The sequence below is a fragment of the Mobula hypostoma genome, chromosome X1, assembly GCF_963921235.1.
Source record: "Mobula hypostoma chromosome X1, sMobHyp1.1, whole genome shotgun sequence".
Lineage (NCBI taxonomy): Eukaryota > Metazoa > Chordata > Chondrichthyes > Myliobatiformes > Myliobatidae > Mobula > Mobula hypostoma.
In genome coordinates this window covers 40,558,377-40,574,518 of record NC_086128.1, presented here as the reverse complement: position 1 = coordinate 40,574,518, position 16,142 = coordinate 40,558,377, and the positions used below count along the sequence as shown (strand labels likewise).

General features: G+C 39.4%; 1 protein-coding gene across 1 annotated transcript in view; it reads right to left on the bottom strand.

Moving 5' to 3' along the window:
- Positions 1–524: 524 nt before the first annotated feature.
- The window catches only part of LOC134340429 (protein HEG-like), a 70,601-nt gene continuing 54,983 nt past the window's right edge, over positions 525–16,142 (bottom strand). The window contains exons 10-13 of the mRNA XM_063037657.1: positions 15,955–15,992; positions 12,865–12,952; positions 8,457–8,634; positions 525–6,173 (exon numbers count right to left, since the gene is read on the bottom strand). Of these exons, the coding sequence (XP_062893727.1) occupies positions 6,051–6,173; positions 8,457–8,634; positions 12,865–12,952; positions 15,955–15,992 (427 nt within the window). The 3' untranslated portion in view covers positions 525–6,050. The remainder of the gene's footprint in view (positions 6,174–8,456; positions 8,635–12,864; positions 12,953–15,954; positions 15,993–16,142) is intronic.

The window sequence follows — 16,142 nt, the reverse complement described above, 5'->3', positions numbered from 1 at the left end:
TTCTGAGCCATACAACCAGCAACTAGGAACTTAGAAAACAACATACTCCAGTTATCTTCTATTTTATATCATCCTTTTACTCTAACATTTTAACTTAATGGAATATAATTACTTCCAAATGTACACATATTGTAAATGGCAACCTCTTATCTCATTTAACATCAGTATATCTGCAGATGAATCATTTAATCTGAAGGCCTAAGAGCTTAGTTTCGAAAGATGCGTGCCAGACGTTGGGATAACAAAGATAATCATTCCTTCCATAGAAATGTTCTTCACAAGCCTCCAGGGAGCTCAATTACCAAGCTAGTCTTGCACTGGTTTTCTAACTAGGCAAATTGAAAGGTAGTTCTGGGCTGCTATGTGATTCCCGACCTCACCATAGTGAAATTTTCCACTAAGGCATGGCATTGATTAGAAAACAGCAACGTTTAAATACATTAATATAGCCTTGTAATACAAGCTCATGCCAATATTATTTGGACCCCAGTACTTGCTATAGATTGAGATAAGAGGAACTGGAAAGTAATTCTTTATTTCAATTTAAACATTTTAAAATTTTGTAATCAATATCAATAGAAAAACATCTTTCAATATTACAATACCAGTGATTCTTTTATAACAGCTTTTTTGAAATTCTCTTGATTTTACTCCTATTTGGCATTAAATTGCTTTACAAGTATCACAATTGCAATGTACAAAAAGGTACAAGCGAAACAGTCAGTCTGAATCAAGAAAGCAACTTTGGTTATTTTTATTACATGCAAGAGCAGCAAATAAATCTTCTTGAGCAAAGAAAAATGCTTAAGCTCCCAAAAATACACACTTTCCATTACATTTTTTTTTGCTGAAACAGAGTAGGAAGCAAACACACAAGACATCTGTAAAATAGACTCAATATAGAATGGAAGTGTCTCCCTTATGTATGTTTTTGGGATCACTGTGGAAATTATGTCATCTCCAAAGGATCACTGATGCTTCTTTTGTGCAGGGTGATAAAATTGAAACCCAGATTACAAAACTAATTCCAGCCTCCTGTTAAGAGCATTACATCAGTTAGTCTCTTTCCCTTTGCACCTTCCACAATGAAAAAAGACACTGTACCCAACTCAGTCAGAAATTTTTCAAAAATGATAAAAATCTGGGCAGGTCTTCACAATATTCCAAATTTAAAATTTTTTTTAAAGAAGTCTATGCAGTCCTTTACCTAGAAATTTGGTTTCACCTATTTAATGCTGTAAAATGCAGTTTAGTACAACCACCAAACCATGGCCCTTGCAAAAATAAATGCTGTGAACTGACTTTAAAGCACTGAAGTGGGACCCTGTGCATTTTCCAACAGGATCTCACTAAGTCTCATTGCAGACAATCTGCAGAGAGAGTCAGAGAAAGGCATCACCCACAAATAATGGCACATTCCCCATATCAGTGAGATTGCAGGGAAACACATTATGACTGTAGGTTTGAGGGACAGCTCTTACAATCACTCAAGAGAGGACATGCAAGTAATGGTTAACAAGCTACAAGCTATGAGAAAGGTCTTGACTACTGGAAGGCACGGAGACTCACCAAGCTCAGCAGAAGAGAAGCCTGGCAGGAGATAAGCATGGAAATGAAATGATGGAAATGCTCTACAGCAGATTTTGTAGAGCGACAGAGTTAGCATTTCAGCCCCGCCATCTTTATTGGAATTGACAGGAGATGCTACCGTAATCTCCCCCCAAGGAGTGTGAATCTCCAAATAAAGAAAGGGAAAATAAATTTCATGACCTCACAAAGTTACATTCTGATGATTTGCACATTGTTTATGCCTGCAGATCAGAGATCCTCATGGGATGGAGTTCTTTAGGCCAGGCTTCAGTAATCAGAACAAGACTGGAAGGAGGCATTGATGTACTCATTGTGTTACTTTCAGAGCAGTTGGAACTGCAAAGAAAGTTGCAAGAGGACTTTTGGGTATATCTAAGCTTCCCATCCGATTATTGGGGCACTATGTCAATGGTTTTGACTGACATTTGGAGAGGATCACTTTGCTTCCACTGGGGTCTTGGACTTTGCAAGCTAAGTACAAACATCACATCAACAACTCTTCCCTTGTCTGGGTAAGTAAAGTTGTGCAGCCAGACTAAGCTCATCTCCCTGGTAGCTGCCTTCCTACACCAGCTCTGCTGCTCCATGCCAAGAACCATCAAGTTCTAGGTCTAGTTGCTGTTCCTCCGACACATACTACTGACTGGAATTTTATAAAATGTGCTACGTTTAACACATGAAGTCTCCACGTTTACTTAACCAGCACTGAAATGTGGCCCTAAACTGATGCAGGCAAAGACATCTCATCCTGAGAAGGGCAATGGCAATCACTATCATGATGCTGTTTGCATGGTTCTCATTGTAGCAACACCAGTGTGAATGGCCATGGAAGTAAAGGGTATCCCTTACACCCAACCATCTGTCCCTCCAGGCAGTATTGTTATTTAATTTTGACTTGTGGTCCTCCAAGGAGGTCATACCTGCTTCTCAGAAACATGGCATTCAGTATCAGGAATGAACATCTGCTTATTAATGGAGTGGAAACCACTTCTGTCAATGTAAAGAGCTGGGATCTGCTTGGGGGGGGGGGCAATATGTTTAAGTGCAACCAATGGCCACCAACTCCTTTGGGAGGCTACAATGCCAGCAAATCCTAAGAGATGCCACCTAATCCTCAGTGAAATCAACAGGAAGGTAGATTAATTCATGTACGTGCGGCCTAGAGACCGAAACACAGTAGAGATCTGCTATGGTCACTTGGAAAGAGCCTATGGCTAGGAAGTTAAGAATCAACATGATTTAACTTCCATGATGAACAGTCCAGGCATAAAAGGGTCCGAGTCTTCTTGCAGAATGCCACACAACTCCGTGATGGCAGATTCAGAAAGACAGAGCCTGTGCTTAGCAAAATGATACAGAAAGGGTGTTGGTGTCTCTGCAGATGGTGGTGGTGGGGGGGGGGGGAAATGTGCTCTGTTTGCCTCTTCTCTGAAGCTCATTGACCCACCCAGTGACCAGTCATAGATATAGCTCTGCCTTCAGTAATGGACTGCAGTCAGTTGTGTTACCACAAAGCCACCCATGGAATGAACATCTCAGGAACTACATATTGGTGTAAATATCATCTTAATTAAGCGCACCGTACTTATACTGGAAGGTGTTTGAGCAACTAGAATCAGTCCTGGAACTGCCAAATCAGATCTCCCAATAAGAGAAGAGCATCTCTTTTAAAAGCAGAGGGAAAGTTGGACAATATGCTTTCACTTATGCTAAGAGTATTCCATGTCTATCACAGTGTGAAGTTTGAGCTCCAATTGCTGTTGGCATGTGGAGAGGGGTGGTAAATACACAACATCATCCTTTGGTGCATGACTGATCTTAGGAAGAGTTCAGGCCATGCAAATGCCTGGTCCAATTCTGGTCCAAATCCAAAAAATAAATTCTGAAATAGTAGTACTTAAGAAAACAACGTTACACAATCTATTTACTAGGCTAAAACACTTATTTTCAAAGCCTACAGCAACTAATTTATCCCAAATGCAATGAATACTTGTAATGATCTCTTGCAAAACACAACCGCCCACCTACCCATCCACCAACAACATCAGGCCCTTCTTGAGAAGCATCAGCAATTATACTTCTCTCTTATTGAGAATACTGGGTAAAGTTGGCAGCAAAAAAGCAGAATGAGGTGGAGAACCAAAAGCAGGTCATGTTCAACTGTTCTATGCTAATGGATAAACAATTTTACCAATGTAAAATATGCATACATTCCAGAGAAACTATGAAAGCTATAATCCATTTCTTAAGCAAATGAACCTTGGATTTCTGATAGACATTTGTAGGATTGCAAAAATATATCCTTTGTAAAAGAGAAAAAAATAGGCACATCTTTGCTATTAATAGACAGTTCCATTTTGAATTAGAAATAAAAAGTTTTCTTTTACATGCACAAGCTATCAATGTTTTCATTAATGTGCTTCAAAGTTTAAGCTATGATACCTCAAATTGTCCACCAGACCACTGTTATGAATTAGCTTCTGAAGAAACTTCGCCTACATATAAAAATAAGAAATGCAAATGTTTGAAATAAAAAGATTGCTAGGACTAGTTACCATTTGCATGGTTCAATTTTTGGAGCCATTTCCCATATGGCTAAATTGGGGAAATTAATGGGCTTTGCTATTTGATAATGCATTGTCACTACATTTTAAATCACTAACAGTCAAGTGCTACTAATACTCATCTTTGTTTAAAGTATTCTTTAAGAATAATCAGAGAAGGAAAAACTAAACCTGGAAATCCAACTATTTAATCTGTAGATATTTTTATTTTGTGTGGTTACTATACCAATATGCTGTAGCTTGACTTGCACTGGTAGTTCCTCTAGTTAACTTAATAAAACTAATTTAAGGCTGGCAGTCAGACCTTTTCCACTAGTTCTATATGGCCTCAACCAGTCTCACTGGGGCAGTAAAAATGCTGTCCCTACAGTAACTATGCACCATGGTGTCAACATCACAGGTATATGACTATACTTGGTCACAGGGTCTCCTCACTCAAGCTCATGTGGTAGCCACAATGCTATGGTCAGTCTGTAAATGTTTCCACAGTGCAGCTAGCTCACAGAAAGAACTAGAGGTTACAAAAGTATTGGAGAGTTAGGTTAGATATCCAAGACACAGAACTGAAATGTAGCGCTGAGAATGAGACAAAGCAAATTTTACTGACAAATAAAAAAGGGTGAATTTTTCTTACAGTGTTAGCCATCATATTAAAATTTTCAACATGTTAAGAAACCAGCTAACAAAGTCATGATAAACAATCAAAATCTATTTTAATGCACATTTGACAAGTATAATACCACCCCTTTATGCCAGGTAAAAATTAATTAGATTTTGTGTCTTCACTGCAGAAAATAAATTAATGAATCAATAATCAAAAGACTGAAGGTTTTAAACCAACTGCAGATTCAAACCAGAAGTTTGTCTACAGTAGTCAATAAACTAAATATACATCTTGGAGCTAAAGTATGCACCAGAGTATTTACAAGATATCTACATAATCCATTAGTAAAATGTGCAACTTTTGAAACAATTTAAGCTATTTTTTGGTGAAAATGTGCCCTCCTTTAGCTTGCTGGTGATGCAATAAATGAATGTCGTTTATCATGTTAGAAGGTGAACAATTTCCATCTAGTATTTTAAGTGGCAAATTTCTAATTTACTATTTTCTACCAACCAATCTTTCAATACAAGTTCAAAGATTAATTTTCTCATTATTTGTTACAGTAAATATAGTTATGCAAAAAGTTATCTCATCACATTGCTTATTATAGCCTACTAAGGAAAGCAGAGCAATACTACAGAGCTGGTGATAGAATATCCATTAAAAGTAGACTGAAATTATTTTTACCCCTGACTTTACTAAAGGAGGAACAGTTAGTGGTGTGGCTAGGCAAATGCATCCAACCCCAACAACTTAAGTACATTCAAACAAACATGAAAATGTTACAACTTTCCTTGTCATTATAAAAAAAGGTTGATATTTTAAGGATAACTTATTAAAATCTTAAAAGTAAAAGGGCAATTTAATTTATTCTTTCATCTGGGAAGTTCAGGTGAAGATTCCCGAATCATTTCAAAGGAGGCTTTTCTACTGCAGTTATGTGCAGTATGACACTGAACTCTGAATGAACTATTTCCCTGACACAGCAGAGACCTGTATGTTTAGGGTTTGAAAATAAATGTAATGAGTCAGTATTTAATTAAAACTGTTTTGCTTTTGGAGGAGGAGAGGCAAATAACAAAAAAAAACTGACATTGGAAATTTGACTTCCCATCTGATAGTTTAGTAGCCAATGAGCTTGAATTCTATTTTCCAATAACATGGGGTTTAGAAATTTGTAAAATTCATCTTTTCCTCCCCTCCCTCATACTTGCTGTGTAACATGCACACAAGTACAAAGGGTTCCATCCTCTTTTTTCCAGTGTGAGTGCATTTACACCATCTTCTCATTTTTACAAGTATTCTGGCTTCTTTTCATCACTGACATAATATGGATTCTCTTGCCCTTGACAGAGATAAGTGTAACGAGACTGCTGTTTTCCTTTAAAAGTCTTCAGGTCATCATTCTTCTCAGGCTAGAATAACAAAAGAATGCAAAACAAAGTTATAATCAAAAGACAGGATTTGATTTTATAAAAGACAAACAATGTACCCCTCAAAGACTTCAGAACTGATCATATTAAATGCAATTACACAAAATGAATAGAGCAAATCATTAACGTTCGTGAGGGAGCCATTCCAGAACTACCAGGAATCTCAAAAACAGAAAGTCATTCATATATAGGTATGAAAGTCAAAAAACAGTATGTAAAATGCAACAGATAATTTAACACCATTAATAAACTCACCTTAATCTAGATTGATGGTATAACAATCACATATTGTGCTGGTAACTTTACAGTTTTCTACCTCAGTGTTGGTTGCGAGCTATCAGCTGCTCTGGATAGTGATGGAGCTAGTCATCCCCCCATTTTAAACAATAAGTTTGTTTAGTTTGTTTGGGGAAAAGGAAGCAGAGGAGACCAACAGTGATTAGCTGAAATATGGCAAATTGCTCCCTCTAGTAACTTCCTTGTATTACATTCCCCTGTTAGATTTCTCAAACTTGTTTTATCTATGGAGAGGCTTGTCCACAATATGTGGAACTGTGCAAGCTAAATAAAGCAAATGTGAACTGCTTTCTCTAGTGACATTTTCTGTCTGAAATTTAAAAGTTTGAAGTTCAAAGTAAATTTATTATCAAGTTATTATACGTTACCACGTACTTCCTTGATAATAAATTTACTTTGAACTTCAAACTTTTAATCTGAAATATAAAATATGCATTCTTCAAAAGGGATAAGCTTTGGGAGCAGAGGTATATTACATTACCTAACTCTTGCACAGGAATTACGTTTAAAGTTCAAAGTAAATTTATTACATGTTACCATTTTCAGACAGATATTTACCAGAAAATGAAGAAATGCAAAATTTTTCAAATAAACTATACATAAACAAAGACCGACAAACAACTAATGTGCAAAAGAAGGCAAACTGTGCAAATAAAAATAATACTGAGAACATGAGTTGTAAAGAGTCCTTGAAAGTGAGTCTGTGGGTCATAGAATCAGTTCAGAGTAGTGGTGAGTGAAGTTATCCACATCAGATCATGGCTGATCCAAATCTTAACTCCAATTACTACCAGGTTTTATAAATGACCTTATACCCTTTATTAGCAATAATTCACCGTTCTCAGATTCAATATTTTAAATTGACCTCACCACATCAGTGTTTTGGGGGAGAGTGAGTCTATTGCCCAGTGTATGAAGACATGTCATAAACACGAGAGATTCTGCAGATGCTGGAACTCTTGAGCAATGCACACAAATGCTGGAGGAACTCAGCAAGTCAGGTAGCATCTATGGAAGAAAATAAACAGTCCACATTTCAGACTGAGCTGAAATGTCGACTCTTTTTTCCCCTCCATAGAAACAGACTACACCCAAGTGAAGTATGATAATAATCACTTTCAGGCCATTCCCCTCACTCAAAATTCAACCATGTGCTTACTAGAGTGATTCACTTTAGTGATTTCTACATTAGTCATACATGAACGGATACTATTCCCCATTCAGAGCTTCTTTTTATATCACTGAGGGAACGTACATTAAATTGTTCTGGAGAATCTGTCATCCGGCATCCCTGGTACAACTGGATTTACCACTGTGCTGCTTTGCAACTTCTTAAAGTAGGCATTCTGGCCAAAAAGGAGAATAACCTTCCCCCTTCCACATTCTCAAATGGAGAAAACATTAGAATCTTTCTGGATTGAAGCTACATGGCTCTCCATCTTCAATTATCATTGGTCATATACTGAAATCTCCATTTTGGTTTCAAAGCATAGTCACTTTAGGAAAATTGGGCAACAATTCCTGAGAAATGTGAAATTCGTACTTTACAAGAAATAACTGTAGTGCGGGAAGGGCTTGATCTCAGTGCCAACATTTTAAGTTGGTTTGGCTAATGGAGTAAAAATATGAAGCTGATTCAATGAGTCAGCAACGGAGAGCTGAAGCCCATTACTGTCTCCCTGAAGCACATATATCCTTTTAAGAAGAATGTAGGGACTCACAAGAAACAACTTATTCAGAGTGCACGAGAAGAGGGAACCAAGGGACACTGGAGAAACATCTACCAGAAGTGCCATTCCAAGTCTGTTGGTGGGTTAATTCCAGGTTCTTGTGTGGAAATCTAGACAAGAATATTTTTGCCATTTTGAGAGTCAGAGAAGAAAGTAAGTGTACAAAATGAAAAAGGGCAAAATTACTGTTGTTATTTTTCACCCTCAGCTTCCAATATATATTTTTAACTCCTCTCACCATTCTCCCTCCTTCCCGATGGATATCATTTAAACTGCTGGTGCTTCCGTTCTCCTGCATTTCAAGTTGATTGCCATCCCAGTGCATGGTGGCGCGAGGGATCTTCGGCATCTCGGATTTGGGCCACATTATATAATCATGTGAGCTGGATGAGGAGCTATAGGCGCCACTCCTTAACCTGCAAAAAAAGTTTTTAAAAAATCGAAGTGCTGCTTAGTTGCAATTCAGTCCCACCATCCATTGGACCTTGAGTAATATAAATAATACACTTTGCAAGGACACATGAAGCTCCTTGAATATACAAGTATTAGTTCAAAATCTTTTGTACCTTAACATTTATCCACCAATGTGAACTGTCTATTTAAATTTTAGAAACAGCTTCATCCTTCTGCCATCAGATTTCTGAACGGTCCATGAATCCATGAATACTGCCTCACTATCTTACTTTTTTTGCACTACTTATATATTTTATATATATTCTTATTGTAATTTATAGCAATTTTTATGTATTGCACTGTACTGCTGCCACAAGACAACAGATTTCACAACATATGTCAGTGATAATAAACCTGATTCTGATTCTGAAATTATTTCCTCTTGAATATCCCACCTTTCAAGGACCTTTCCAGAGCAGGTTCATGAGAATGATCCCAGGAATGACAGGGCTAACATGTGATGAGCGTTTGATGGCTTTGGGCCAATGTTCACTGAAGATTACGGGGGGAGGGGGGGTGGAGAGAGTCACATTGAAACCTATCGAATATTCACAAACACGAGGAAATCTGCGGATACTGGAATTTCAAGCAACACACATAAAAGTTGCTGGTGAACGCAGCAGGCCAGGCAGCATCTCTAGGAAGAGGTACAGTCGAGGTCTCGGGCCGGGACCCTTCGTCGGGACTAACTGAAAGAAGAGATATTAAGAGATTTGAAAGTGGGAGGGGGAGGGGGAGATCCAAAATGATAGGAGAAGACAGGAGGGGGAGGGATGGAGCCAAGAGCTGGACAGGTGATTGGCAAAGGGGATATGAGAGGATCATGGGACGGGAGGCCTAAAAGGGGAGGGGGGAAGCCCAGAGGATGGGCAAGGAGTATAGTGAGAGGGACAGAGGGAGAAAAAGGGGAGAGAGAAAAAAATTAATAATAATAATAAATCAATAACAGATGGGGTACAAAGGGGAGGTGGGGCATTAACATAAGTTAGAGAAGTCAATGTTCATGCCATCAGGTTGGAGGCTACCCAGACGGAATATAAGGTGTTGTTCCTCCAACCTGAGTGTGGCTTCACCTTGACAGTAGAGGAGGCCGTGGATAGACATATCAGAATGGGAATATTGAAAAGCTTAGATAGAGTGGATGTGGAGAGAATGTTCCCTATAGTGGGGGCAGGGAGGAGTCTAGGACAGGAGGGCACAGCCTCAAGAGAGGGATGTCTCTTTGGAACAGAGATGAGGAGGAATTTCTCTAGCCAGAGGGTGGTAAATCTGTGGAATTCATTGCCACAGACAGCTGTGGAGGCCAAGTCATTGTGTATTGTGATAAGTTCTTAAGTAGCAAGAGCGTCAAAGGTTATGGGGAGAAGGCAGGAGAATGGAGTTGAGTGGGAAATTGACCAATCATAATGGAATGGCAGAGCAGACTCAAATAAGGTCAAATAGCCTAAATCTACTCCTATGTCTTATGGTCTTTCCAACGTGCCTTGACTATCCAATGTAGACTTTACAAATACCCGCTATTTGTTCCTCCTTTCATCTTCCATGGATGAGTCACTTCAAACCAAGTTAGGCTCAATGCTTCTGTTTTGAGTCACCATTAACTTTAAGCACTTGTACTGAGGAAGGATTAACCAAAATAGCACCATATACCAAGGCAGTGAGGATAGTATCTGTTATATGGTGCAAATTACTTAGTGACAGATGGAAGGACAAGCGTCAACTGGACTTGTACGCTTCCAGCTCTGACAGAAAGCAACAAGAGAAAGGGGGTTGGCCAGACAGTGCTACAAGTTTGATCCACTAAATTCACTAAAACACATTGGATTTTTCCGCATTATCTCCAGTCCGAGCAGCTATCTTACCTCTATATCACTAATTCCTTCCGCAAAAAGCACTTTGGTGGGTGGTTGGCAGGAAAGTAAATGCTGTGCAAAATTGCTAAATGTGTTAAGGATAAGTACCTCTATCATATGCAGCAGTGATTTGAAATGGGGTGGTTCATAAAGTATCAGGTGCACGTCTATATCCAAATTTTACTCTGCTAAGCCGGCAGTCAAGGAAAGATAGGCCAACAATATTCATATACTCAGGACCCAGCAATGTTGAGCTGTTATTTAAGTGTATGCCAAGGCTTTGAACACAACAGTGACATCAGTATAGGATGCTGGTCCCTGAGCAACCACTTGTGTACTGGCATTGTTCCGTAGCAGGATCAATTGCGAGAACGTGGCAAGTACACATGCAGCCGATTGATCATACAGTCAATCAGCTGGGCCTCCTACACACAGAGGGCTCTCTTTTGGCACGGGGTTTCAAGTGCGTATGTTTTTCATCTTGGTGGGCCTGGCTCGTCACTCCCACACTTTAAGTTGCCCAATGTGCTCTGTTACTAACATGACTCAGTAAAAATGTTTGATGATATTACTCCATTGTCTTGCTTGCTTCGCGCATACAGTACATAACAGGTACGGGTGTCCCCCGCTTTTCGAACGCTCGCTTTACAAAACCTCGCTGTTACAAAAGACCTACATTAGTTGCCTGTTTTCGCTAACGGAAGGTGTTTTCACTGTTACGAAAAAAAAGGCAGCGCGCGCCCCGAGCAGCCAAGCTCCTCCCCCGGAATTGCATTCTAGCCGGCATTGCTTAAACACGTGCCTGTGAGCAGCCGTTAGCAAGATGAGTTTTAAGGTATCAGAAAAGCCTAAAAGAGCTTGTAAGGGTGTCACACTTAGTGTAAAACTAGGCATAATTAAGCGTTTCGATCATGGTGAACGAAGTAAGGACAAAGTGAGTTTGGCTTCTGGAAGTTGACGAAGATGATGTTGAAGAGGTTTTGGCATCCCATGACCAAGAACTGATAGATGAAGAGCTGATGCAATTGGAAGAGGAAAGGATAACAATCGAAACTGAATGCCCTAGCGAACGGACCGAAAGTGAAGTCGTTCAGGAACTGAACGAGAAGCAACTGCATGAGATGATAGAAAAATGCGCGAGGCGAGCAGACAAGCATACTGTCATTTTTCAAGCCTTCCACATCAGCCACAGCAGATGATGAACCTCGACCTTCGACATCGAGGCAGGCAGACATAGAGGAAGATTATCTGCCTGCCCTAATGGAAACAGACGACGATGAGATGACACCCCAGTGTCCCACCACCCCAATGCCGCGGACCGATACATTGCTGCGGAGAATGCAGCTGTAGCTGGGATGCACCCAGCACATCTTTAAGAAAAAAAGCTGAAATAAACAAGCTAATTAATTAGGTGCCGCCCGCACATAAATGTCAGCCCAGATCAGAGGCGATTGCTGATTCTTCGTGGATCAGTATCAGTTCACTGCCCGGAGGGTGGGGCCACTGCACCACCCCAACCTCCGATGACTCAGCCTAACACACCATCGTCAGTGTGTCCTTCAGTGTGTTCACCATCATCACTGTCTTCCAGATTCCCATAAGTGATACTACACTGTACATACATTATTTCTACTTTATATAGGCTGTGTATTTTTATGCGTTATTTGGTATGATTTGGCCACTTCATAGCTTAAAGGTTACTGGAGAGAGTGTTTCTGCTGAGAGCACTTGCGTGAGATTTTCGCTCCGGAGAACAGGACGGCAATGATTATAGAGAAGTATTTCTACTTTATATAGGCTGTGTATTTATCATATCATTCCTGCTTTTACTATATGTTACTGTTATTTTAGGTTTTATGTGTTATTTGGTATGATTTGGTAGGGTTATTTCTTGGGTCTGCGAACGCTCACAATTTTTTCCTGTATAAATAAATGGTAATTGCTTCTTCACTTTACGACATTCCAGCTTACGAGCATTCATAGGAATGCTCTACCTTCGGATGGCGGGGGAAACCTGTATTGCTTCTTGCTATGCAAGGGAAGCTAAATCCTGCATGATTTAGTGATACGTTGGGTTGAAGTTAAAGGAAGACGATATTTGATAAAATGTATAATTTTGTCTTTGGATTTTATTGCACAAGAAAAATAGTCAAGGTGAAGAATTCGTCCTTTGCCTCTGACGTTTAGCAACTCATTTGATAAACCAATTAAGGCAATAAAGTGAAAACTTGACTACTGAACATTGCTACGTTAAGTAAAGATAGGCCAAGCTGGTAACCTTGTCCTCTCGCAGCATCTGACAGAAAGAACTCAATTAGTTTGTTCAGGTCACATCCTTACCTGAGACATATTCCCATTAAAGCCAACAGCAAGAGTAGGAGGATACCACCCAGGACACAGGACACCACAACAAGAGCCAATAAATATGCTGGGAACAGAAAGATGGAAGACATGTTAATATTCATCTGAATTAATGTAGATGGAAATGTATCACATGTCCCTTCAATAGGAATCTGAACACATTTAAGTACTATACTCGATCATAAAGTAAACAAGTATTAAACATTAAAGGATTTTAAAAATGCACAAATTATTAATTCAGAGAATAAAAAGAGATAAGATTCCTTTTTGTTCTGAGTCAAACTATAATGAACTAAATGCTGAAGACACACGCTCAACATCTTAGGAACAGCTTCTTCCCCTCTGCCATCAAATTTCTGAATGGTCCATTAACACTATCCACTTACACAAAGTAAACTTGTTGTAATTTTCTTTTATGTTTTGTATTATACTGTTGCCACAAAACAACAAGTTTTACGATGTGTCAGTGATAATAAACCGGATTCTAATACGAAAGGAATGGGAGTAGGAACACGATGAAGGCAAGTACAGTGGATTCCGGTTAATTGGGACACTGCTCATCTGGGACAACTCAAAGAACAAAAATTATTCGAGAAAATAGACATTTTCTTATGTGAGGCACTCTGTCACTTAATTAGAACATGAGACTGTTGCCAAACAGTTTCTAACTAGCGTCAAACGCATGCGCTTGTGTGGCCATTAGACACGATATTGTACTTAGAGAGAACAGTTTTTAATTAGCGTCAATTATGTTCAAAAAGCAGTGATTTTTGTCACTGATAGTTGGCGCGAAATAAGCAGCAAGACAATTTAGAACTGTTTTGCTCACTGCAGTTTCAAACATTCAGACTTGGAGATGCCAGCAACAGCCAGGAGTGAACATGAAATTATTTCACTACTTCAACAAGTTAGGAACTACGAAGAATTTGAAGGTATCGATAATTATTTTGAACTTTACAATAAAAATTAAGATTTGGAAGATGCAATCGTCGATAGCATTGTATAAAGGAGTTTATAACTATTAGCTGTAAACGCCCCAACCAAGAGTAACATTGATCAGCTCCGTCAACCCCAGTAAGAACTTTGTGTTTTGATAAGATCACCTCTCATTTCTGTGAACTCACTTAAGGTTTCTAAAAAAAAAGACAAGCCCCTGCCTCCACCCCGATTCCAAGAATAACCTGGCAAAACAAATGTAGAAAATGCGCAGTAGATCATGCAGTATCTGGAAAGAGAAAGAGAGTTAACCTCTTAATCTTAAATGCAAGAGATTCTACAGATGCTGGAAACACAGAGTAAACACACATTAAATGCATGAAGAACTCAGCAGGTCAGGCAACACCTTTGGAAAGGAATAAAGAGTTGATGTTTTGGGCCAAGTCCCTTCATCAGGACTGATGAATAATCTCAGCCCAAAATGTTGACTGTTTATTCCTTTCCATAGATGCTGCCTGACCTGCTGAGTTCCTCCAGCATTTTGTGTGTGTTCACTTCTTAATGTATTGATTTTTTTGCTGTATTTCTTCTGTTGTTTGTGTGTTTGGTAGAGAGAAATGAGACCTGTACAAAATATTCCAGCTGCCTGTATGATTACAATAAAAAGTCTTATTTCTGGGTACAAACCCTTTTGCAAAAAGGGCCAACGTGCTACTTGTTTTTCTGAGGGTTGCCGTACCTGTGCGTTAATTTTCAGAGATTTGTTGCACACTTAAATAGAGCACCAGCAGAGAAAACTGAACACTCTAGATTCGCAACTACATTGGCCCCTGTCATCATTCACTCCACCACTTGAATGGCTGCCTCTACCACAAAGGGAGAATGCAGAGTTCAGATTTTCAGGAAGCATGTTTGGCAGAACACAAGTGGGCAGATCTCACAGTTGTGGATGCAGCTCAACTGCTGGGTGAGTTTGCCGGTTTTGTAGTTGCTGTTGGTGTTCTGTTCAGAGGTTGAGCGCTCTCCCATTGTCAAAAGGAGTGACAAATTAGAAGCTTAAAACAGAAAAGGCGGCAAAAGAATCAACAGAGAGCTGGCAGGCACGTGAGAGAATAACGCACACGGGTAATGAGAAGATGGGGACTGCACTGCCAGGACAGTGGTGGTGAGCCTGAGAGATTAATTTATGACACAGTACACAGCCACAAACATTTACCCAAATGTCACGCCTAGAACTTAGATTCAGTGATAGTCTCTCCTCTCGGCCAAGGGCTTAAAATAACACTCGAGTTTAGCATTTAAGCACACATCTTTTAGCTGCAATAAAGCACTCACATTGCTTAAATAAATAGTGCAAAGCCAAAAATTGTTCTTGAAACAACCTGCACAATCCTAATCATTACCTCAGCGTAGGAACACTATGACCTCCTTGCACTGCAATGGACTTTGCTGTTATGTTCTCATCATGTTTGTCCTTATGATTAATTTATGACTTTTCTTATGAATATTGTGCATCTGATGCTATGGCCTGTGGCGTCGCCATTAGTCAGCCTTTCACTGCACTGTGCATACGCTTGTATATATGACAATACACTCAATCTTGACTTTTGAAATGTGCATGAGGGCAACACAGTGCAGTTTCTGTTACCACTTTGCTCATGTTTTAAATACTTCTTGAAAACAACAAGCCTTCAAGTGGTTAGCTACAATTTGCTTGCGATAGGCTGCAATCCTTGAGATGTCAATGGTCCTCAATCACGTTATCCACTGAAAGTCCATTCAGGGTGGTGCCCAGATCCTTATGCCAATGCATTAAAGAACACAGCAGCCCCAGAGAAAACAGCAGAAGGAATGCATCGTCTCCCAGTTTACCCCCTTGTATAGCAATTCCTACCCCACCGGCAGCAAAATCCACTTTGTCAGCTCACAAACTAGAGAGGCGTGAGACAATATGTCCTCCTTGTACGGAATCCACAGTAGTGCACCAATATGTATAAAGTATGTTTAATATTATAGCTCTCTATTTATTCCCACAATTTATAACACTATCTTTGGCTGATAGTATACATGATTTGCACACAGTTTGAACTTTTTTTGCACCAGTTTGCAAGGAATCAAATGAGAGCTACTTACAGTTATCACAGTCAAATCCACTATAACCAAATGGACACCTGAAAATAACAAACAAATGGTTTTTGCACCGATGGAAATACCACTGCAAGACAATGTTTAAAATTCAACCTCCATCATTCTCCCATCTACAAAAAATCTTTGGGTTAATGCTTTGGAAGTTTCATAGCTCTGATAGAAATACTTTTGAT